Source organism: Plecotus auritus, assembly GCF_963455305.1.
Source record: "Plecotus auritus genome assembly, chromosome: 3".
NCBI classification, from domain to species: Eukaryota; Metazoa; Chordata; class Mammalia; order Chiroptera; family Vespertilionidae; genus Plecotus; species Plecotus auritus.
Window position 1 is genome coordinate 112,255,828 of NC_137772.1, and position 25,125 is coordinate 112,280,952.

At 44.8% G+C, this 25,125-nt stretch overlaps 1 protein-coding gene across 6 annotated transcripts in view; it reads right to left on the reverse strand.

Moving 5' to 3' along the window:
- The window catches only part of IL17RA (interleukin 17 receptor A), a 30,519-nt gene extending 6,714 nt beyond the window's left edge, over nt 1-23,805 (reverse strand). Inside the window, exons 1-12 of one of the 6 annotated variants that reach the window (XM_080659961.1) lie at nt 23,698-23,805; nt 23,465-23,600; nt 9,695-9,841; nt 8,525-8,637; nt 6,970-7,096; nt 5,037-5,084; nt 4,783-4,946; nt 4,023-4,106; nt 3,622-3,697; nt 2,559-2,573; nt 2,216-2,317; nt 72-113 (exon numbers count right to left, since the gene is read on the reverse strand). In XM_080659961.1, the coding sequence (XP_080516087.1) occupies nt 72-113; nt 2,216-2,317; nt 2,559-2,573; nt 3,622-3,697; nt 4,023-4,106; nt 4,783-4,946; nt 5,037-5,084; nt 6,970-7,096; nt 8,525-8,637; nt 9,695-9,841; nt 23,465-23,489 (943 nt within the window). In that variant the 5' untranslated portion in view covers nt 23,490-23,600; nt 23,698-23,805. Of the gene's footprint in view, nt 1-71; nt 114-2,215; nt 2,318-2,558; nt 2,574-3,585; nt 3,698-4,022; nt 4,107-4,782; nt 4,947-5,036; nt 5,085-6,969; nt 7,097-8,524; nt 8,638-9,694; nt 9,842-11,000; nt 11,026-22,996; nt 23,265-23,464; nt 23,651-23,697 lie in introns of those variants that run through there. The other 5 variants (XM_080659959.1, XM_080659957.1, XM_080659960.1 and 2 more) reach the window with 5 other exon arrangements.
- Between the last annotated feature and the right edge of the window lie 1,320 nt (nt 23,806-25,125).

A 25,125-nucleotide genomic window follows, 5' to 3' on the forward strand; every position in this document is an offset into this window, starting at 1 on the left:
AATAAAAATATATTTAAAAATAAAAATAAACATATGCTAAACCCAGCATACCCACACCAGGAAATACTGACCTGTGTCTCTGGTGTCATTGCCATATTTTTCTTGATGAGACCCTGAAATGAAAAACATCATAGTTCTTTTGAAAAACTAGGGACTAACTCACAGAGGCATCTGACAGAGGAATGCTGCCCCACCCCTAACAAAGGGCAACTTATAAGGGAGGGCAGCCAGAGGCAGGGAGATCATGCTGTGTGGAGTTGCTCAGATGTGAATCTCAGTCAGCCATGACAAGCTGTGAGATATGGGAAAGTTATTAACACCTGAGAAACTCAGTTTCTTCCTCTGTAAAATGGGTCTGTGGTGGACGATTAAATGAGATTGTTTATGTGTCCGACACATACTAAGTCAGCTGAAGTCATAAGTATTCTGTGGAACGGACCCAGCCAGAACCCCTAGAATGGTGACTGAGGTACCTCATTACAGTGCTGGTTGTACTCTTCCCACAGTTTGGCCACACCCAAGGAGACTCCTCACTTGAGGAAAAGCCCTTCCCCAGAGGTGTCTTTGGGGAAGCATAAATCTTACAATTTATCTCCAAAAGTAGCCTCCAACAGGTGCATTTACATTTTCTCCTAGTATTTTTGAAGTGACGAAAGGAAACCAACATACTTCAGCAATTGCCCCCCTCAGAGATGCAATGAATGAAACTTAGTGCAGGAGTCAACTCCTTGGTGATACAGATGGGAGAAAGAGAAACCATAGATGGTCAAGGAAGACCCTTACCGTAGAGCCTTCATTTTAATCCCCACCCTTTGGGCCTCTTCCCAGAACTATCAAAAGACAAGTCAGATAATGAGGTTTCTTTCCTATCCTTTCCTTCAGCCTGCATGTGGCACTTCAGGAAAGGTCAGAAGTGCAAAAGCAGTAATGAAACAAGAAGTCACCCTGACATCTATAGAGAACTTTATGGTTTATAAAGCACTTGCAGAGACATTTAACTAATTTTACTGCCAGTAATCCTAGGGAGGACCCTCTCCATAGGTATTCTGGTGTCTGGTTTGGTGTTCTTTCCACCACACAATAATTAATACTGATTAAATAATCCTGATGAGCCTTGTAAGTGTGGAAATGGCCTCCCAGATCAATGAAGGAGTCCAGGGATGTGGAGGGGCAGGGAAAGGCCGAGTCCCCTAACCTGAAAATTCATGTTCTCTATTTAGAACCTGGCCAGAGAGGGCTGTAGTGTGGAGGGGGAACCAATATTTATTAATACCCACCAAAAAGCACCTTCCCTGCTATATCATTTAACCCATCCACAGCTGTGAGAGGGAGGCATTATAACTCTATTTTCCAAAAAAGACAACCAAATCTATGGTTTATTAAGCAACTTGCCTATGACTGCAAATCAATGAACTGGGGTACACAACGCTGTGCTCTGGTTCCCCAGAGCTTTCCCTATCATAGCATGCTGTCCCTTGTCATGCTACTCTCCCTGACCTCAGGAGTAGAGTCTGGAGACTGCTGCAGGATGGGGTCGCTCAGGTTGCTCCACCTGCCTGGCTGATCATGTCTCATGCAGGAAAACTCCATTTTAATTCCTTCCAACCTGTTGAATTTTTAAAATTGATTTTAGAGAGAGGAAGGTGCGGGGAGAGAGAGAGATTGATTTGTTGTTCCACTCATTTATGCATTCACTGGTTAATTCTTGTATGTATCTTGATCAGGGACTGAATCTACAACCTTGGCATATCAGAATGATGCTCGTACCAAATGAGCTACCTGGCCACGGCCCCAACCTATTGATTTTAATATTAATTTCAGTGGCTATAAATATAATTGTGGCTAACATGTAATAAGCAAATATGTGTCAAACTCTATGCTAAGAATCCATATGCATTATCTCATGTAATCTTTATAATTGTTTGATGATGTGGGTATCATTATAATTTCCATTTTGATAAAAGAGGAACCTGAGGCTTAGAGAATTAAGTAATTTTCCCAGGTGGTAAGTGATGGAGCTGGTGTTTGAGTCCAGCCAGCTCAGCCTTACTGCAGGCTCTAATTGATAACACTGGTGACCTCTGTACAAATTTGAGATTGAAGGGTGCCTTCTGAGCAAAGCATTACAGAAACTGGAGTGGGAAGGGGGAGATTGGAAGAAAGAGAAGAGCAGAGGGAAAACCCCAGGATCCACACAATAGTGTCTGCCCCTTACCAGATAGCCTCCAGGTCATGCAGAGGATCAGCAGGATGATGCAGCCCACCATCAGGATGGAGATGCCCGTGATGAAACCATACACCCACAGGGGTATGTACTCTGTGGCAAACAGAACAGCATGATGTGGCAGGGAGGCTTGGTATGCCAGCCCTGAGGTCCTCCAGCCCCTAGGCTGGGCTCTCTGGCCTGCACCATGACATGCTGGTGATCTCACCCACCCCTGGGCAACTTTATATGCCTGGCTCGGGACCAGGCTCAGTCAGGAACTTCTCATGTGGCCCCTGAGGAATGTCCCCTTGGGTCTCCTGCAGCACACTATGGGAAGGATCAGTGGCCTTACCTGCAATTGAGTCTGCTATAAGAACAAAGGAAAATAGTATTTCAATTATTAACAGTAATCACAAAATCATTACTGACATTCACTGAGGACCTGCTAATGGCCGTGGCCCTATACCAACCCTATACCAACGTTATTTATTTATTTATTTATTTATTTATTTATTTATGCATTTATGTACGTATGTATGTATTTATTTATTTGTTAATCCTCACCTAAGAATATTTTTCCATTGATTCTTAGAGAGAGTGGAAGCGAGGGGGAGAGACAGAGAGAAATATTGATGTGAGAGAGACACATCGATTGGTGGCCTCCCACATGAGCCCTGACCAGGGCCAGGGATCAAGCCTGCAACCAAGGTACATGCCCTTGATCAGAACTGAACCCAGGACCTTGACCAGAACTGAACCCAGGACCTTTCAGTCCACAGGACTCTATCCATTGAGCCAAACCGGCTAGGGCTCAACTACTTTAGATACAGGTTTAACTTGATGAAACCACCTAAATGAAACACCTGAGTTTCTAGGCTACTAAGTAATGCCCCACCCTTCACTTGGCAGGCTGGGGTTTGTGTCGAAACCAGTGCAATGCCTGTTTCTTTCTGCTCAGTTTTGACTATAGCCACAAGTTAGGCCTCTGAACAGCCTCTGCCACTTTCTCGGTGTACGATCTTGGACAAGTCACATATCTTGGCCTCAGTTTCTTCATTTATGAACCTGGGGGCAGGAGTTTCTACTTCTTGGTACTTTGGTTCACAACTTATGAAGATTTTGTTCTGTACATGGAATATAACTGTAACTCTATGACAGTAACAATCCCCATTTTTTCAGTCACAAAAGTTGAGGATCAGAAAGATTAAGTACTTTACCCAAGTCTACACAGCTAATACAAGGCAGTCAGGAGTCCAACCCAGGAGTGTCTCTCTAAAGCCCTGCATCACAGGCCTGAATAACTCCAAGTTAAACTCTGCCCTCACCCTTAGGATCAGGTCAGGGTTCAGCTCAAGTTGTTGACCTTCATTTATTCTTACCCCAATTGTGTTCCAAAATAGTCATCTGCTTCCTACCTGGAATTTTTGGACAGGAAACATTCACGGAGTGTCTACGACAGTCATTCAGACAGCTGCTAAAGAAGGGCTGGATCTATGAAACCAGAGAAGGGCAGGGAAGACAGGGACTGGGAGACACAGGACCCCCATCAACGCTTTTCTGACAGAAGAGTAATGAACCCTGGCTGACTGCTTAGTATCTCAGTGTGGTAGTTAGGTGGCCACCCATCCATTATCAAGAGGAGCCCTGACCAGGTGAGGCTGGGAGAGAAGGCCTTCCAGGCAGGGAGTCCCAGATGGTAATGGCGTTGGGTCCTCAGAGAGAGCACCAGTCACAAACTGCCCTTCTCCCCTCCCTCATCCCTCTAGAAGGAATGCCCACCTGTGCATGCTCTCTGTGTTACATCACACTCACCCACCTGCACTTGGTGGTGGCAGCACCAATTAAAGTTTGGTAGGGTGAGCGTGACATTGGATCGCTGGTGGAAGTCCTCTCGTGTGGGCTAAAGAGAGGGAAAAGGATAGGTGAGGCTAGCTGGATGAGAGCTGGCCACAGTGCTGCAGGAATTGATGACAACGTTCCCCACTACTGTCAGTGTGCCTCACAAAGGCTATAAGAGAAACGCCTTCAGGTTTCTGCTCCAGGAAAACTATGTTTCCCTAGTGTACCGGGCTTGTTGTTAACTTATGAACACAGCCGGTGACAAGTATTTCCCTCTTTGCATTAGCTGCTAAGGACCATGGAGACAGATCTGTGCTCACCCCCAGCAGCGTTGCACACATTTTCTGTACTCATCTCACCCTGGCTCCATTTTACTTGCCTCATCTTTATTTCCTTTTTGTCTTCATTTCCATATTTTAAAAATCTTCAAATCCTTTTTGAAATAAGTAGAATAAACAAAGTGGAACAAAAAGAGAACAGCTGAGAATGTGGGAGGGAAGGACAAAAAGGATGGGATGGTGAGCAGGGCAGAGACCAACTAACTACAGACATTAAGAGCAAAAGGAAACCTCAACCACAGAATCAACTACTAGTATGTATCAACTACATACCAAAGGGCACAGCACTGAGCACTAGACTTCTGGCAATATAGTTTTGTCAGGACCAGTAAGGGGATGCTGAAGGCTTGGAGAGGTGGCTCTGAGCTATGTTTGAGGGGTTAAGAGTGGCAGAGTTACCGCAGGTATATCCAGTATGTGTTTGAAACATCTCTGATTCTCTGTGCGTGGGAAACTGTTCAGCAGGATCTGGTAATGAGTAGATTCATCCCACAGAGTGAAGCTCACCCGTAGCCGATAGGCTTCCAGGGTCTCCACGGTGATGTTGGGATCCCACAGGCTGCCTGCCCAGGGCACAGACATAGGCTGGGAGTGAGGAGAGGGCATGTATGTGTACCCAAATAAAGCTCCCCTGGCATGCCAGCCAAAGTTACCTGAACTCACACAGGGCCTGGTTATCTTCATCCTGGGGTCCTCACAGTCTGCAGACCCAGAAAAAAAAAATGAAACCATTAAGTCTCTGCCTTATAAAGTTTGCTCTTCTTCCAGAATGCTGATACCAAAGATAAGATCCTTTTCCTTCTGGGGAGCCTATTCAAGGATGGCCCCTTCAAAGCAAGCTCTAGGACTGGACTGTGGCCATTGGTCAGAGGCCCCAGAGCACTGGGGCTGACCTAGTTGTCTCATCCCTCCTCTATCAGGGAACTGTCTAGTTTCAAGTGTATTTCTCCTGAGCTTGCTTTAGATAACCAAAGTCTTGGGCCACTTCTGTTCCATCTCTCCCCATTGCAGCTTCTTCTCTAGAGTTGCCTCTGCCTTTTTACGAGGGGAGAACTTTGTTCTTTGTTCCTCCATGTCAGTGTTTCTCAAACTTTCATGTGTGCAATCATCAGTAGTTTCTGATTCAGCAGGTCTGGAATGGGTCCTGAGAATCTGCATTCAATGACATTGTTGGTTCTGGGACTACCTTAAGGTCCACTGCTCCATAGATATCTTCTTGATCTCCTTCACCAATTTCCTTGACTGTAATGTTTTTACTTTGTTTGTTTTGTTTTTTAAATATATTTTTATTGATTTCAGAGAGGAAGAGAGAGATGGACACATCAATGATGAGAGAGAATCACTGATTGGCTGCCTCTTGTATGCCCCACATTGGGGATCGAGCCCACAACCCGGGCATGTGCCCTGACCTGGAGTCAAACCATGACCTCCTGGTTCATAGGTAAATACTCAACCACTGAGCCACCTCAGCCAGGCTTTACTTTGGCTTAAGAAGACAAGTGACAGGTATGAATTGCCATTGCCACGGAGTGACTGGGACCGAGTCAGTCTACTTTAAGGACAGGGGAGGGAACTGGGGGACATTCACTCATTCAACAAATACTTATGGAGCTCTCAATATGTGCCAGGCACCATTTTAAAAACTGGAGATATAGTGGTAAATAAGACAAAGTCCCTATCCTCTAGAGATTACATTCCAGTAGAAGAGACCAATAGAAACAAACAATAATGTCACAAATACATTATGAAATGTCAGGGAGTGATGAGTAAGAAAAAAGAAAATAAAGTAGGGTATGTGGATAGTGAGTATGTGTATGTCTGTGTGTGTGTGTCTCTGTGTGTGTGTGTCTGTGTAATTGCTCCACAGATGAAGGTAATCCTCATTCTAACAAGCATTTCCTGATCACCTACTATATGCAAGCCAATTTGTGCGGTTCTAGTGACTACACAAACGAATATGAGGCCCAGATCCTGTCCTCAGAGAGGCTGGTGTTCTGGATATAGTTGGTTTTGAAAAATAAAAAGTGTTGTAAGTAGTGGCTGAGATTCTGGGGAGGGCAGAAAAATAGAAGGTGCACATTGAATGCTGCTTTAATAGATAAACCTGGCAGTATTCATAGGCAGGATGGATTAGTGGGGGGAGAGATGGTGTCATACATTGGGTGGTGTTAGATAAATGCAGGCAGGATGTAAGGTGAAAGTGAAGAACAAGGTGATGGAAGCTGGGACGAGGCTGGGAGCAAGGGTTACAACTCTTCCAAAAGTGGCTTGTCTTCCTGATACTTTCTAGGTAGGAGCATGCTTCTCTAGATAGGAAGGAACTCCAGTTCCCATAAAACTCCTGGGGTCTTGGGCCAATATCCACTGTTTGTGCTAACAGAGAACAGGCTCTGTCTTTGGGGTGTAGAGGTTGAGGCCACATACAGAAGGGCTCCCCATCCCTGGCATCTGTTTGTTCTGTGGGTACCACATGCTGACAATGGCAGCCATTGTCCAGGTGAGCAGGGAGGCTGATGTCTGGGCCACTTGTTGGTTTCTTCTGCAGAGCCATGTGGTGAAGGGAAGTGCTTGGTATGGCACTCTTACCTGGCACAGGCAAGTTTCTGGACTGGTGGTTTGGGTCCCCATCAGGGATGGGCTTGGGCAGGTGGTGAATGGTCACTTCATATTCCTGGCCAGGTTCTACCACAAAGTGGCTAAAGGTAAAATGCCACTGAAGAAAAGGGAGGAAGGGGAGGTTGGACAGGTCACACACCATACCTCTCACACAGCTATGCCCAAAGAACCCCACCCTACCCATCCCCAAAAGATCAGTGAAAAAATAAGAAGAAATAACCAGCACATCAAGATCCAAAATCAGAGGTTTCTGTATCTTGGCTCTTTGTTTCCTCTGGTCTTTCCTTCCTATTTCAAAAAACCTACACCTGGCCTCATCAATATAGTGTCATATATAAGAGAATTTGGGGAAAGCCCTCTTCCTACATCAGCCCTCCCAAAGTACAGAACAATGATGTCACAAGCCAGCTCAGGGCTATTAAACAGCTGGCACACAAGAGGCGGCTAAAAACTATTTGTTAAGTGACTCTTCTTCCTCAAAGGGGAAATCCAGGGATCCCTTAAGATTGTTCTGGAGCACGAAAGTGCAGAGGGAGGGATAGAAAAAGCCCTAGTCATCCTGGGCCTATTGGCACCTTTGTTGTAGAGATGACAGAATGTGAGTGGAGAGATTTTCTGGAGGATGCATATAACAGATACTGACTTCAACTTCCATTCTAATTACCCTGGTGGGGTCCTTTGCTTTTAAGTATCTAGGCACCTGGTCCTCACCATGCACCTATCACTCAAGTTTGGGGGCTAATGAAACAAGGGAGAGGGAAATGTGTTTGTGGGAGATCTGCAAATGGCCACTTTTTGCAGATGTAAACTAGCAGTTTTCAAACTGGAGCTTGCATCAGAATCACTTGGTGGGCTTGTTGAAGGATTGCCACCTGAGTTTCTGATTCAGCAGGTCTAGGGTAAGGCTCTAGACAGGGGTGGGCAAACTTTTTGACTCGAGGGCCACAATGGGTTCTTAAACTGGACCAGAGGGCAGGAACAAAAGCATGGATGGAGTGTTTGTGTGAACTAATATAAATTCAAAGTAAAGGAGCGGAGGGGAGAGCAAGAGAACCGGATAGAACAGCCGGATCCAGCCGGCGGGCCGTAGTTTGCCCACGGCTGCTAGAATCTGCATTTCTAACAAGCCCAGGTCATGCTGATGTGCAGTTCTGGGACCACATTTTGAAAAGAACCGCTTTAAACAAACTAAATGAGAATCAACATTTTACCATCTGGCCATGAACAGCAATGTAAGCTGAAATTGTGCAGAACTCATTTGCTTGTGCTCCGCCCACAGTTTTCTGGTCTTGGGAAAGTTGTTCTTTTCCAAAGGTAGGGCCCAGATTAATCTCAGTTACAAATAAAGGTGGCAGGAAGCCGGACAGGGGAAGTTCTCTCCCCATTCAACTTTCTTTACAATGACTAGCTAGGGAAGGTTGAAAGGAAAAGCAGGGGGTTGGCATGTCTAGGAAGTTTTCAAAAACATGTTCTGCTCATCGTGATCATCAGAGGAACATAATCCATCCAGGAGCTTGATTCTTACCCGCTTGTGATGATGCTGCAGTTTAGAGAGAAACTCAAACTTGACACACAAACGCTCATTGGTGTTCAGCTGCAGGACAGATAGCTCTGCACCCTCCAGGTAGAGGATGCTGGCTGAAGACCAAAGGGAGGAGAGGAGACACAGATTCAGATGAGTAAGACAAACCATTGGGTGTGTCACTTCCCTGTTGGTTAGGCTTGCTCACTATTAAAAGAAAATCTGCCCATCTTACCCAACCCTGTACTTCCTGTTCCTCCCAGCTCATTCTTGGGTCTAAGTTAGCCTCCTGCCCTGCAGATAGTTACTTTCCAGCTACACAGGGACAAGCAACACTTTACACTGGTCTAGAAGCAAAGGCTTTGCAAGTTTGTGGCTAAGGCATTGGCAACAGGGCATGGTGTTTAATATGGCCACCCCACATCCTTGAAGAGGCTACAACAGCAGCAGGGGCTGAGGACTTACAAAAAGAACTCCCCCAGGCCTTGTTCAGAAATCTAGAGCTGGCTCTTATTAACCCCAATTTTCTCAATTCTATAATACAACTCTCTATCCCTATGAGTTTTTTTGGGGGGTGTCATTTGAAGAAATGGTAACCTCTAAAGTAAGGGGAAAAGCAGGCTGACAAATGTGTTAACCATTAAATATTTGGTCTGGTCACAGAATTAACCATGTGACTTTTTTTTCTGGGGTGATAAAGATTTTAGGCTGAAGGAAGGTCTTTCATAAAGGATAGTAGGATGAGAATATATTGTGGACCAATATCTAAAACACTGAAAAAGTATTCACTGTATGAAATGATGGATCCTTTCAGCACTAATTTGGGTCCTCATGTATAAGCACAGGACTGGAAACCTAATTCTGACTCTGATGGGAGATTCAGATGGTCTAGTCCAGTGGTAGGCAAACTCATTAGTCAACAGAGCCAAATATCAACAGTACAATAATTGAAATTTCTTTTGAGAGCCAAATTTTTTAAACTTAAACTTCTTCTAATGCCACTTCTTCAAAATAGACTCGCCCAGGCCATGGTATTTTGTGGAAGAGCCACACTCAAGGGGCTAAAGAGCCGCATGTGGCTTGCGAGCTGCAGTTTGCCGACCATGGGTCTAGTCTGTGGGTTCACCTTGAGGTGGGCAGAATCCCTCAGGTCTCACTGGCATGGCCACTCACCATCCGTCTGCAGTGTCCATTCAATATGAACCACAGGAACAGAATCTCCATGCTGGGTATGGGCAAAGTGCAGCTGGACCTGGACATCTTTTGGGGATGAGGGGGTCAATTTTTGAGGCTGGATCCAGCTGTCATCCAGGCAGGTACCTGGAAGCCAGGAAAAGCAGAAATCAGAGACATGGCAAGAAACTAAAGCATGCAAGCTAGATGCCCAGCAGTGCATCCAGAGAGCTGGACCTTAAACATCAGGGGCGGAGTTCTCAGCTTTCCCATACTGCCCCCTCTTTTCTTGTGCTTGTTCCAGGTCACTGTAAAGCTTTGAAATCTCAAAGGCATATCAAGAGAGAACACAAAGTACACAAGTCGGTTTTGAAACGAAGTAGTGGTTGGAAATGGGGACAGAGGAAGGATGGGGTAATGAAAAGAGTTGTTTTATTTTTATATGTCAGGGTCCCTAATTAGCACAGACACTTAAAATATGTGCCTTCTTGAATTAAAACAAAATCAACCACAGTTGTCTCTCCTGTTACAGTGACAAGCTCTGATAAATCAAGCTGAATTACTGACACACCATGGCAGCACCTTAAGGATAATCTCAAAATCCAAAGAACAGTTTACTTCTCACTTCCTGACTTTGGATAATGAATATTCATTTTTTTTAAGTTTTTGTAAAAATATTTTTATTGATTTCAGAGAGAAAGGGAGAGGGAAAGAGAGAGATAGAAACATCAATGATGAGAATCATTGATCAGCTGCCTCCAGCACGCCCCCTATGGGGATTGAGCCCACAACCTAGGCATGTGTCCTTGACTGGAATCGAACCTGGGACCCTTCAGTCCGCAGGCCAGCAGTCTATCCACAGAGCCAAACCAGCTAGAGCTGAATATTCATTTTTTAAAAAAATTTATTATTGATTTTTAGAGAGAGAAAGGGAGAGGGAGAGACAGAGAGAAACATAAATGTGAGAGTGAAACATCAATCAGCTGCCTCCTGTACGCACCCACACACCCCACAAGGGATCGAGCCCACAACCTGGGTGTGTGCCCTGACAGGAATCAAACCAGCAACCCTTCAGTGTGCTGGATGAGGACCAGCCAACTGAGCCACACCAGCCAGGCCATGGATGATGAATATTCTGGATAAGTAGCGCAGGTGTGCACATTCAGGGCTCTCAAGGGTACCTCCTGCTGGAAGGTGCAGCCCTCATCCCAGACTGGAAGAGGAAGGGCAGCGTTTTTGTCAGTGATCAGCATGAGGTTAGCACTTTATCAAAGCAACAATAAGAACAACAAAAAAGATGACTTACTATTTTTGACTGTGCAGTTTAGCCCCTGTGGGGAAAAAAAGAAGGAGGTCATTACATCTGGAAAAGAACTTTAATTCACAAGTTGGGATCCAGACATTTTTTTTTTTTTTTGGCTCATTCTGGCCCTGCCTTCTCACTTTTGGGGGCTAGCCTGGGAAGGGTGATGATATTATCCTCACACTTTCTCATCATGCCCAACTGATAAGAAATAGGATGAGAAGTGGATAACAAAACAGAACTGCTATTTTCTGAGTAACTATTATGAGCTGGGAACCTTCCAACTTCATTTATTTATTTTTAAAATATATTTTTATTGATTGCAGAGAGGAAGGGAGAGGGAGAGATAGAAACATGAATGATGAGAAAGAAATCATTGATCTGCCTCCTGCACACCCTCTACTGAGGATCGAGCCCACAACCTGGGTATATGCCCCAACTGGGAATCGAAACGTGACCTCCTGGTTCATAGGTTGATGCTCAACCACTAGGCAACACCAGCTGGACAAATTTTCCAACTTTAAAAACACTGGGAGGGTTCCCCTGGGGTGCCCTGGTGATAGGCCTCTAATCCCTTGAGGTTTCCAATCTTCAGTCTGGAAACAGTGCTGAAATAGGGGAGATAAAAAACTCTAGTCCCTGGTACAGAAATTTCACTAAGTCCCTACAAATTGCCAAGGGAAGATGTGCCAGACTGTTTTCTGCATGAGTTATAAACTATATTGTTTCATGAATCCTCATAAAACCCCTGGAGTTGAGTTGCCTCAAGAAATATAACATTGCCAAGCCTTGATTTCTTCAACTATAAAATCAGAATAACTACAATACCAACGTCATAGTGTTGTTGAAAATTAAATGATACAAATCGAAATAAAGATATTGGGGCAGGAAGTGAGCTAGTAGTGATGGTGGTGTATGTATGGTGCTCTTCACTTCTAATCTGTCTGTATTGTGAAAAATTTTGAACAAAGGGAATGAATTCTTGTACTAGTTATACAATTAAGTAAAATAATACATGCCCCCACACTGTTACTAGAAGCCCTAGGGGAATCATTATGAGAAATTCTGTTGGCTGCAATACCCAGAGAACCATCTCACTGCCTACTAAATGAGACTAAATTTGTCCAGTGTCTGGCACATAATGGCTGCTCTTTAATTACTAGTTCCCCTTCTCATAATAAGTGCTCAATAAGTGGGGGGGAGGGGGAGGGAGTAAGGGCTGGGAGTGGGATTAAAGGGGGGCAAAACCGGAGACGTCTGTAATACTACCAACACTAAAAATATATATCTTTTTAAAAATTTTTAAAAATTTAATACTATTTTTGGTCTTGGTTTTTGATAGCCATTGTTGTATATAAATATGTTCTTCATAGCTTTTATATAAAGCTCCTGAACCTTATCAGATACCTCTCCAGCATTTATTAACATAACTTCATAGATTTTGTCCTTTATTGATATAATGAATTATGTTGATAATAATGGGCCAATTTTGAATTCCTGGAACAAATCCTACTTGATTATGGAACACTATTCTTTTGATATTCTATTATTAAATATACTAATATTTACTAATAGAATTGTTTGCATTTATATTCATAAGTGAGATCGGTCTGTAGTTTTTTTTTTGTATATGACTTACCAAGTTTTAGAATTTAGCTTTGCTAGCTTTAAAAAATACCTTTCCCTCTTTTTCTGTGGTATTGAATACCCATCATAGGGTATGGCTGAATAAAGTAAGATCTAATTTAAATCTCAATGTCCATCAAAACAGAAATGGTTAAATAGATGACTTTCTACTATGGATTATGCAAATATTAAAGAGCATTATATACATAGATATCTATTGAGCTGGAGTGATAACTAAATGTGTTAAAGAGTGAGAAAAATAAGATGCAAAAACACTTTATTGTAGAATCCAGTTTTCTATGGAAATAAGTAATGAAAAAATCCGTGAATATAACTGTATGAACATAGAAAAACATGTGGACAGATATATATATCAGACACACTGGTTACTGAGGAATAAAGGAATGGAAGAGATGAAGAGAGGGACAATAAGGGGGAAAGGATATAAACAAATAAAAAATATGATATAAGTGAAATATAAAGCAGCTCCTGAACCTTACCAAATACTTCTCCAGCATTTATTAACATAACTTTGTAGATTCTGTCCTGTGATCTCTAATGGGATATAAAATGGAATCTCTATAAAATTCCATTAGAGATCACAGAATGTTGACATGTATACATATTATCTTCTCCCCATCCCCAAACTATATGAAAGTTATAAGAAAGAGAAAATTTTTATAGCTTCTCAAGGACAAAGAGATGTGAACAAATTTTCAAAAGATAAAGTGGAGACTGGCTCAAGCCCAGGGGAGGAACTTCAATTTGAGCACTGAAGAACGGAGATGCAGACAAGAAAGAGGCCAAAGGCTCATTAGAACCCTTCTAAGAATTAGGTTTTTATAAAAAATATATTTTTATTGATTTCAGAGAGGAAGAGAGATATAAACATCAATGATGAGAGAGAATCATTGATTGGCTGCCTCTTGCCTGCCCCTTACTGGGGTTCGAGCCCACAACCTGGGAATGTGCCCTTGACTGCTGGCGCTCTATCCACTGAGCCAAACCAGCTAGGGCAAGAACCAGGTCTTAAAGGTATCAGGTACTTGGGAGGTAGTGTAAAGTAGGCAGGGGGTGGGGTTATATGAATGTCTACAAATGAGATTTGGGAACCTTAGTCTCTCTTTCCTGCCCTGACTTTAGAATGCTGGTGCCAAGCCCAGAGAAAAGATCTCCAGATTTGGACATCTGAGAGTCAACCAGTAGGTAGGCCAGGCTTAACCATGACCCTGGTCCCTATAGTAACCCAATGATCAATCTATACAGAGCATTCAATCAGCCTTTTAGACCTCTTATTTTTAGATTCTTCTTAAAAAAATCTCAGACAGCCAACGAGTACCAGATATTTGAGGTTTCTTGTGTGAAAAATAGATCAAAACAAAGTTTAAACAATGTTCTTGGAAGAAAAAAGACAATGTTGGAAACAGAATAGAATTTTTAAAAATTACAGTAATTTCAAAGAGTTAAGAGAGGACACAGAAACCATATGACAATGACAGGATACTGTGGGGAAATGAGCAAGCAGAGAATAAAAATAAACCTTGAAAATAAAAAATTTCACAGAAGAGCCTTAACCGGTTTGGCTCAGTGGATAGAGCATCAGCCTGTGGACTGAAAGGTCCCGTGTTCGATTCCTGTCAAGGGCATGTACCTTGGTTGCAGGCACATCCCCAGTGAGAGGTGTGCAGGAGGCAGCTGATCAATGTTTCTCTCTCATCAATGTTTTTAACTCTCTATCCCTCTCCCTTCCTCTTTGTAAAAAATCAGTAAAAAATATATATTTTTTAAATTTCACAGAAGAGTTGGGCTATAAAATTCAGGAAATTTGTCTGAAAGTAGAACAAATACAAACAAAAATAGGAGAGAGAAAATGTGAATATTAGAGAATCAATTCAGGAAGGATAAGGCATTATTAACTGGATTGCTAGAAGATTACAGAGAAAATAGAGTGGAAAAATTATTAAAAATAAAAGATTCTAGAACGAAGAGACACATAAGTTCAAATTTAAAAGGTCCACTGTAATGGTCTGCACACAGATTAAAAAGAGACCTAGACCAAGGCCAAATATCATGAAACTTTTGGTATAGCAGGAATAAAAAGAAGATTCTGGGGAAAAAACTAAAAGTATTTCCCTTATGATCAAGAACAAGACAGCGATGTCCTCTTATTCAACACTAGAGGCCCGGTGCATGAAATTCATGCACAGGTAGGGTTCCTAGGCCTGGCCAGCGATCAGGGCCGATTGGACCCTTCCGGCTGGGGCCTTCCATCCGGGGCCTTCCGTCTGGCTGCTGGCCAGGGTCTCCCTTCGCTCCGTGCTGCCCCCTGGTGGTCAGTGCACATAATAGCAAGCGATCGAACTCCCGAGGGGGACACTTCGCATATTAGCCTTTTATATATATAGATAGTACTAGAATTCCTGGCCACAGCAATCAGACAAGAAGAAATAAAAGGCAGGTGACATGATATTATATAGAGAGAACCCTAAAGATTCTACAAAAAAACCTACTAGAACTGAAAAATTCAGTAAAGAACCAGGATACAAAATTAATATTCATAAATCAGTTGCATTTTTATACACCAATAATAAACTATCAGAGACAGAAACTAAAAAAATAATCCCATTTACAATTGCATTAAAAAAATTAAAATGCCTAGGAATAAATCTAACCAAGGAGGCAAAAGACTGGTACCTGGAAAATTATAAGACACCGAAGAAAGACACTGAAGAAGATACAAATAAATGGAAGCATACACTGTGCTTATGGATAGGAATCCTATATAATAGTGGTCGGCAAACTCATTAGTCAACAGAGCCAAATATCAATAGTACAACGATTGAAATTTCTTTTGAGAGCCAAATTTTTTAAACTTAAACTTCTTCTAACACCACTTCTTCAAAATAGACTCTCCCAGGCCATAGTATTTTGTGGAAGAGCCACACTCAAGGGGCCAAAGAGCCGCATGTGTCTTGCGAGCCGCAGTTTGCCGACCACAGCTATATAATAAAAGGCTAATATGCAAATTGTCCCCTCGACTGGGAGTTTGTCCCAGAGTTCAACTGGGAGTTCGACCAGGGGGTGGGGCTGGCCCACCAACTGCCTGTGGCCCCTCCTCCTAGCCAGCCCCTCCCCAGTTGACCCCCACAATAGGGGGTGGGGCCGGCCTGCTAACCACCCATGGCCCCTTGCCCTGGCCGGCCCAATTAGCCCCAATCGGGGTGGGCCAACTGGACCCCATCTATGCACGAATTCTTGCACCCGGCCTCTAGTAATTAACATAACTAAAATGTCCATACTGTCCAAAGCAATCTATAGATTCAATGCAATTCCTATAAAAATGCCAATGTCTTCAACATTCTGAAGGAAAATGATTTTTAAACTAAGGTTTTTATAGCCAGCCAAATTATTTTAAAAATGAGGGTAAAATAAAGACTTTTTTTCAGACATGTAAAGACTTAAATAAATATATATATATATTTTATACAGGGGTTGGCAAAAGTAGGTTTACAGTTGTAATGCAAATAAATACAATAATTAATAAATAAAAGAATAAACTGTGTTTTGTGTACTCACAACTACTTTTTCCACCTCTGTATGTATCCATTCCTCATACCCTCATAACTTTTCTTAGGAAATTGCAGGAGGATATGCTCTAGCAAAATGAGGGAGGTAATCTTTGAGAAAGACAACACAGGGTTCAGGACATGGGAGCTGTAAACATGACAGAATACCTAGTATGGCATTTGTGCTACAGGTCTAGAGCAGTGGTCGGCAAACCGCGGCTCACGAGCCACATGCGGCTCTTTGGCCCCTTGAGTGTGGCTCTTCCACAAAATACCAAGTGCGGGCATGCACATACAGTGCAATTGAAACTTTGTGGCCCATGCGCAGAAGTCGGTTTTCGGCTCTCAAAAGAAATTTCAGTCGTTGTACTGTTGATATTTGGCTCTGTTGACTAATGAGTTTGCCGACCACTGGTCTAGGGAGTAATCACTCCAGACTGGAGCAGAGGACAGAGGACACCAGGAGGGAGTTTTCTGGGGACAGGGGAATGAAATTGATGGGATATCTGATGTTTGTGGAAAAAAACCATATGACAAATCTGATAGAAAAAACTAAGACTAGTTACAATGAAAATTATGAAAATGAAGAATTAAAGCAATTATTACCTCCACAGGAAAAGAAATTATAATAAAAAAGAAATATAATAAAAAGTACATATACTTGTCTCATCAGTGAAGATTATTTACTTGCCATAATAAACACTGACCATTGATTTAACTAAAATTGTGATATAACTACAATGGAAAGACTGGGAGAAGCAGTGGAAGGAGGTTAATATAAGACATTTAGATATTAATCTATTATAAGATAGTAGATAATATCTAAAATTGACAAATCGAGAATAACAATATAAGTATATTTAGAAAGATGGAGACAAATGTCAGAATAACTAAAAGAAGTATAACTGGATCCATCATTTAGAAAGGGGTAAAGTGTGGAATAAGGATTCGCTCTTTTTTGTTTTAAACATCTTTGTACCATTTTAAAAGGATCAACCTTGATAAAAATTAATTAAAAGATAGAATTTTATCTATGATGTTACACCAAACAAATGAAAGGATTGAAAAGTGAGATAAACAAATGAAAACATTAATTTGTTTAGGATAGTGGTCGGCAAACTCATTAGTCAACGGAGCCAAATATCAACAGTACAACGATTGAAATTTCTTTTGAGAGCCGAAAACTGACTTCTGCGCATGGGCCACGAAGTTGCAGTTGCACTGTATGTGCGCGCCCGCACGTGGTATTTTGTGGAAGAGCCACACTCAAGGGGCCAAAGAGCCGCATGTGACTCATGAGCTGCAGTTTGCCGACCATTGGTTTAGGAGAAGGAATAGCAGACATTTTTTCCTTATAATTTAATTTCTATATAGAATTTATATTAACAAAACATTTTAATAATGTAAAAAATACATTCAGGCCCAGCCAGCGTGGCTCAGGGGCTGAGCGTTGACCCATAAACCAGGAGGTTATGGTTCAATTCCTAATCAGGACACATGCCTAGATAGAGGGCTCTATCCCCAGTAGGGGATTTGCAGGAAGCAATTGATCAATATTCACTCTTATCATTGATATTTCTGACTCTTTCCCTTCCTCTCTCTGAAATTAATAAAAACATATTTAAAAAAAATACATTCGGGGTCTTTGGATCTTGTTTTATTCCCCTCCAATAAATCATTCCTAATTTCTTTATTTCAAATGCTTATTTAAAAAAATAGTACAATCAGGATATTATTTATAAGCTACCTGTTTGTGAATGACATTATGTTAAGGCCTCCTGCAGAAATCCAAGAAGGACAATGTTCATGATGATGATGATGGTAGCAGCTAATATTTATCAAGCTCTTCTGTGTCAGGCATCATGCTAAGCACTTTATACACATATCTCATTTAATCTCTGCAACAACCCTCTGAGGTAAGTACCATTATCTCATTTTTACTAGTGAATAAACTGAAGCACAGGTATGTTATCTAAGTGGCTCAAGGTCCCACAGGGCTAACATTCAAGCAACTTTGCTCCAGAACCCATGCTCCTAATCACTGCTATACTGCCTCTCAATAAAAAATTGTGGGCCAACATTATCTACCCATAGTGGTGAAGATTAAAAGAAATAAAAGGCTGTATTCACCCTGTGCATTCAGTGGCCACTACCAAGCATGAGGTAAAGAGAAGTAAACTCTGAAGTCCCAGAGCAGTGGTCGGCAACCCAGAGCTATTTTTTTAAAATCCTCACCTGAGAATATTTTTTTCCAATGATTTTCAGAGAGAGTGGAGAGGGGGAAGGGGAAGAGAGGAAAGAGAAACATTAATGTGAGAGAGACACATGGATTGGTTGCGCCAGGTACTTGCCCTTGATGGGAATCAAACCCAAGACCCTTCAATGTGCAGGCCGACGCTGTAAATATTGAGCCATGGTGGCCAGGGCCAGGCAGAGCTTTGGTTCTCAGCTCTGCACTCACCAGGGTCAGCAGTGTGATCCTGGGCCCATTACCTAGTCTCTCTAACACATGTGATGGTAGGCCTGATAGGTTACTGTGAGCTCTGAATGAAGTTATACATGCTAATACCCCTGGCATAGTGCCTGAACAAAGCTATAGTACATGTCAGTACCCCTTGCACCTTCCCACACCGTAACCCATGTGATCTAGCCCTTTCATATATCTAGCAAGTTACTCACTCTCCAGATTACCCTGTCGGTGAGGGTCACCTCCTTTTATAGACTAAAACACACGCTCATAGCAGTGGAGTAACAGACAAGGGCTGTAGAGCTGGTGAGGGGAGCCCAGGTCTCACTCTCAGCCAAATGTCCTCTTCCCTGCACTGCATCAGCTCTTGTTTCGCCTCTGTAGCTCTTTGATGTTAAGCATAGTGGGGAAGTAAGAAGTCCAGCATGATGGCAGAGGAACCTGTTAACTTTGCTGGGTCTACTGCCAGCAGTGACAGCAGCCCTGACTGCCTAAATGCCTACACTGCACTAGAACATCCACAGAACATACCTTTGTACACTTTGGAAGAGTGGCCCAGCTGAAAGCAGCTTTTGAAAATCAGTAAGGGTTAAACCAAACAATTGTTGTACCACAAGTCAAAACCAGAAGTGCTCATACCGAGAAATAATTTAGAATACCATACACACTCTGTCTGAAACATTGTGTGCTAACCGTCTATCTTTGTGGGCTTTCCTCTGGGCTGATAGCCAAGGGAAACCTTGGCTAAAGCCTACCCAGGAACTGCAATTACTTATGGTTTCTCTAGTACCAACTTCTGTGGGAGCTCAATGTCATCAGGTTTTGAGGTACCAATCCAAGCAGCCAGTTTTTCACTGCTGTTCAAGCAGAGTTAACCATTCATTCATAATTCACTCATCCCTATGATTTTTTATGCCATACTAGAGGCCCAGTGCATGAAAATTCATGCACTGGAGGGGGGGTGGTCCCTCAGCCCGGCCTGGCCCCTCTCACAGTCCAGGAGCCCTCAGGGGTGGGAGGTGACCCGGCGATCAGGGGAAGGCAACGTCTCTATCACACCTCTGCTACTGCCACTGCCGACAGCTCAAGCCTCGGCCAGCCCTGGTTACCTGAGACTGGGGCGGCCCTGGGTGGCTGGGCAGCTGCCATCTGAGGCTTGCCTATGCCTCAGGCTGGCCCTGGGCAGCTGGGGGGCTAAGGGGACTGGGGGACTCCTGAGGGAGGCACGCAGAGCGACCGGGCCCACCTGGGGGCAGGCCTGGCCTTGCCGCATGCCTGCTGCCCCAGAGGGGTGAGGGGACTGGGCACCACCATCTTGTGGCTGTGGGAGCACCATCTTTGAGGGTGTGGCAGTCAATTAGCATATTCCCTCTTTATTGGCTGTGGGCACCACCATCTTTGAGGGCAGGGCAGTCAATTAGCATATTCCCTCCTTATTGGCGTGGGCACCACCATCTTTGAGGGCAGGGCAGTCAATTAGCATATTCCCTCCTTATTGGCTGTGGGCACCACCATCTTTGCAGCGGCATAAGGGTCAATTAGCATATTCCCTCTTTATTAGATAGGATATTTATCAAGCTCCCACATCCTGTGTTGTAGCACTGGGCTAGGAACAGAATAGGCTCTTCTATGTCTATGAGAGAGTCACTGAGAGCTAAACCAAACTGGGCTTTGGATAGACAGTTATATTCTGTAAAGTGTAATGAGCCCACTTTGAGATGGCTCACCTAACCAGCCCTTCTATTGTGGAAATAAGGAAAGCCAGGTGCAGACAGCCTAAAATGTCCAAGGTTGCACAAACTGTAAGTGATGAAGAGGGGTGTAAACCCGGGTCCTCTGAGATCAAGTTTTCGGCTTTAACTCTCCTCACTATAGGGTGTTGCAGCTATAACACCAGCAGAGAGAGAGAAATCTGAGGGGTGTAGTTTCTTTTTTTTTTCTAATCCTCACCCAAGGACATGTTTTTATTTATTTTTAGAGAGAGAAACAATCGGTTACCTACCAAATGTGCCCCCATGTGGAATTGAACCCAATACCTGGGCATGTGCTCTGACTGGAATTGAACCTGCAACCTTTTGGTGTACAACAAGCATGCCAAACTCGCAGCCAGCGGGCCGCATGCCGCGAGTTTGACATGCTTGGTATACAGGATGACTCTCCAATGAAGTGAGCTACCTGGCCAGGGCTAGCTACTTTCTTTTTAAAGGGCTCAGTCAATGATGCAGGGGAGCTGTTTGTCACAGAAGTGCGCTGTTGGTAAGCCAGTTCTATGTGCAGAGTTATGTGGGAGGAGGAAGGGCATGGAGATAACAGACAAACCTGGCCAATAAGCATCTCTTCCCAGCTTTCTCTGGAATCATTCTGTGCCCCTGCTCCCTACTCTCAGTAGCTTCCCACTTAGCAATTAATGTCAAAGTCAGTTAGTCCAGCTCTCTTGCCAACCAGAGAGAATCCCTCCCTCTCTCACTTTTCAATCACATACTTTATCCTGCCCAACCAAGGGCTGTGGCTCAGCCCCTTTCCACCACATGGGATGCTCAACAACTCTAGGAGGCTTCTATTGACCCCTCAGGGCTACCGCACTGTCTTCTCTGCCAGAAAGAACACCCCAGATGGAAGCAATTTTTCCTTTCCCTGGAATTTTGTACATGCACTGGTTGTACAAAGAGCACTTGCTTCAGGCCACCTTGTATCATAGTTACCACCTTCAAGCCTTTTCTCTCCTGAATGATTCAAGTCCCTTGGACATTAGGGTTTCTTTATAGTTTCAGTTCCCAGCAACAGTACCTTGTACTTTGCAGGCACCTGACAAATGGCCATCAAAATATGAACTTGGAATCTTCCATGGTAGAATAGTTCTATACCAAATCTACGGGAAGAATCTGCTGAGCATATATCTTTTGCTTTGCCCAATAGTGGGAGTCACAAGGACATATTTTTCCTCTGCTAAACTAACTCACAGTCCATCCTCTTTTGGTAAATTCTCTACAAAAATTAGATAAGGAGAAATATCTTTAGAGTTGTTTCACATCCTTTGACTCAGACATTGAGCAGGGAGAGAGCTGAGTAAACCAGAGAAAAAGTGGAGGAAAGAGGAGAAACACTTTGAGGAAAGAAGCTGTGAAGGCGGGCACTGTGTTTCTTCCTTTTTTAAAAAAATATTTTTTATTGACTTCAGAGAGGAAGAGAAAGACAGAAACATCAATTATGAGAAACACTGATTTGCTGCCTCCTGCACACCCCACACTGGGGACCCAGCCCCCAACCCCCGCATGTCCCTAACCAGATGGAATGGTGACCTCCTGGTTCATACATAGGTCCCCGCTACACCCCTAAGCAACACCAGCCAGGCTGCTGTTTCTCCCCCTTCCCTCCCTCTGCACCCCTTAAGTTTGTCCTCCACAACAGGGCCACTACCCCAAGGGTAGGTGTGTCACCTCCTGTGGGCACACGTGGATACTATTCGACAGTTGTAAAACTGAGATCCCAGGCCTGAGTGATGGTGGTGGTGATGCAAGGTGCTGCAGGGGCGGTGTCTTAATCATCTGCATATTCTCAGGGCTTAGCCCTGCTGGGGAGGTGGCACAAAGTTGCCCGAGTCAGTCGGCCGCCCTCAGGCTTTCTCCGCACAGCTGTTCCTTGAAGGTTACAGGCGGTGTCTCACCAGAGACTCTGACCCTTGAGCCCGGGAGGCCGCCCAGGCTAGTGCGCAGCGTTGTCCATCCGCAGTGTTCCTCCTTCCCCCCAGGGGAGCGGGCTAATATCCGCTGGGGCCTCCACCTCTGATCTGGCGGCTGCGGACTTGCCGGGCTCCTCTGGAGAGGTAGCATTAGGGTCAAATTATCTTGCAGGGCTCTACAGGCGGCGGCCGCTCGGGCCTAGCAGGGCGTCTGCAGGGTGCACAGCGCGAAAGGAGGCGGAGCTGGCCCAGTCCCTCCCCGCTGCTCGTTCTAACCAGCTCCACTCTATCTCTCGGACCTGCCGCACGCCTCGATCTCTTTCCCCAAACCTTGGAGCCCAGCAGAGGTGTCCCTCCCCCCTCTCGCCTCCCGCCTCCCGCCCAGGACGCCAGTCATGTGGTGCAACATACACCACGCGATCTCTTTTCCCTGCAAACTCCCTCTTCTCCTGGGTCCAAACCTCAACTCCCAACGCTTCGAGTGTCCTCCCTGGTGCGCCCGCTCCTTGTGCCCAAGCCGCGAACCCCCTCGAAGATCCCAACACAGACTTCCTGCCGGCCCCGCTGAAGCTTCGAGCCAGGCAGCCTAGCCGTCCCTCCGCGCTTCTCCCCGCAGCATCTTGGCGGCTCCCGCGCCTCCGGGGCCTCGACAGGGTCTCACCTGCTGGGAGCAAATGGGTGCCGGGTGGTCCAAGAGCCGCGGGGAAGCGCGACACGGAGCCAGCCCGTACAGGAGCAGTAGCAACAGCCCCAGCCCCAGAGGGGGATCCAAAAGGACAAGAGGTCGGCGGCACAGAGCACCCATGGCCCCCAGCACTGTAGCGAAGCAGCGATCCAGAGTTGGGGGCGCAGGGAAGGAACGTCGCCCGGGCCTTCCCCTGGCTCAGAAGTCCCAGTTGGCAGACTTCGCTTCCGGCCTCCAACACAGACAAAGGGCGGGCTGCGCTGAAGGGAGGGCTTCCGGCTGGGTGTCTCCCTAGGCTGGTCCCTCCCCAGCCCGCTAGGGAGAGGTGCGCACGCCCCGCGCCCTTCCGGCAACTTCCCAGCGCGCCCGGACACCTGACTGCCTGCCCCCCACCGGGCCGGCTCCCCACAGCAGACCCCGCCCGCGGCCGGGCCATCAGCTCACCTTCCACCCTCAGGCTGCTCCACATTTCATGCCGCTCTTATCGTCACGCTAGGAAGTTCGGTTTCCATTCTTTACCTCTTTGCTGTGGCCGCTAATCAGACTTCCCTTTTTCTCTCGGCCCTTCGACCACAGGCCCCTACTCGAGACTCAAAGAAAGGCTTTCTTTTTAGTCCTGGTCCCTCTTTACGCCCAGCCTCCTCCCCCGTCCCCTCCTTCAACCCCCTCCCCCTCACATTCTCTGGCTTTCCTTTTTCTTTCTCTAGGAGGCTGGGGCGGCTTAGGCACCTGCGAATTCCCGTTCCGCTCCAGAGAGGAAGTCGGAGCTGTCATGTCCCTCAAGTGTGATGTGAACTTGGGGAGATGAGATCCCTGGCCTCGTACTATTAGTTCCCAACAGCGCACAGAGTGCAGTGTTTCCCAAGAGACTTACTCCTGGTCTGCTGGAGGACTATCTTCGGCTCCTTTCATCTATTAGCCTCCTGTAGAACATGTGCCAACTGCATCCTCTCCTCTCCCATCTGCAGTTGGGTGCGATCCCCTGTCCTGGGTTCCCGCCATCACTCCTGCTGGATACTGGCTTCCAGCCTTGCTCTCTCTTTTCATCCTACACACTCCAGACACATTTGTGTTTTGAAAACTGCATTTTTATCCCCTTTCTCCCTCCATCCTAAACCCACAACCAGATGCATTTCCTTGCCTTTGATGCCCTTGGAATCTAGACGCACTTTGCATCTTTCTGTACTCTCCATCCACCTGAATTGGAGCTTCCAGAAATGGGCTGTGGATTTTCTGCCCTTTCTGCTGCTGGCAGACTCCTGGTGACCATCTCTGTGGGTCCCATACTCCCCCCAGACCCCCCACCTCACACACCGTTTCCCACCCAAAAGGACCCAGCTGCATTAGGCCTGAAGCTCTGAGGTCTTCAAACATCTTTACTTTTTCTAAAATAATTTTGGAAAACTCGGCATCCACTCATACATCTTTAAGATGACATCAAAAATTTTCATCCTAAGTTTAAATAGATGTTAATTGTTATTAAAATTCAACATTTGTAGTGGGTAGTTTCTAAAATGGCTCTTCATGGTCTCACCTCCTGATAGTCATATCCTTTTGTGTCTCCCTTCCCTTGAAGGTGGACTGGGCCTAGTGACTTGTTTGCAACATTAGAATGTGAATAGAATAAGACAAAAACAATGGTTTGAAACCGGACAACCAATAGGTCATGGCTGTTTGTCACCACATGAGCCAATTAAGCAGAGACAGGGTTCAATCATATATGAACATTTATTCCAGTAATGCAAGCAGGATGGGAGAGAGCAGGTCATCCATAGAAAATCTGCTCTGCAACCCACCATAAGCCAGCTGCTTATATTGGGTAAAAGGACAAAGATTATATAGGAGAGTAGGAATTACAGGCATGAGGAAGTAGGCAAGGTATAATGGTTACAGGACAGGCAATGCATGCTGGGGGTAGCAAAGGGTGGGCACCGCCCCTGTCCAGATTGTTTGGCAAGAAGATTGTTAATCTTTCCGTGATGTTATGAAGTTCTTGGAAAGGAGAATGAAGCTTATTCTGAGGTTAACTACTATGTCCTGGGGCATACAACTCTCAGCCAGATCTAATGTGCTTTCTTTAAATAGAACAGAACAATCACGGTTAA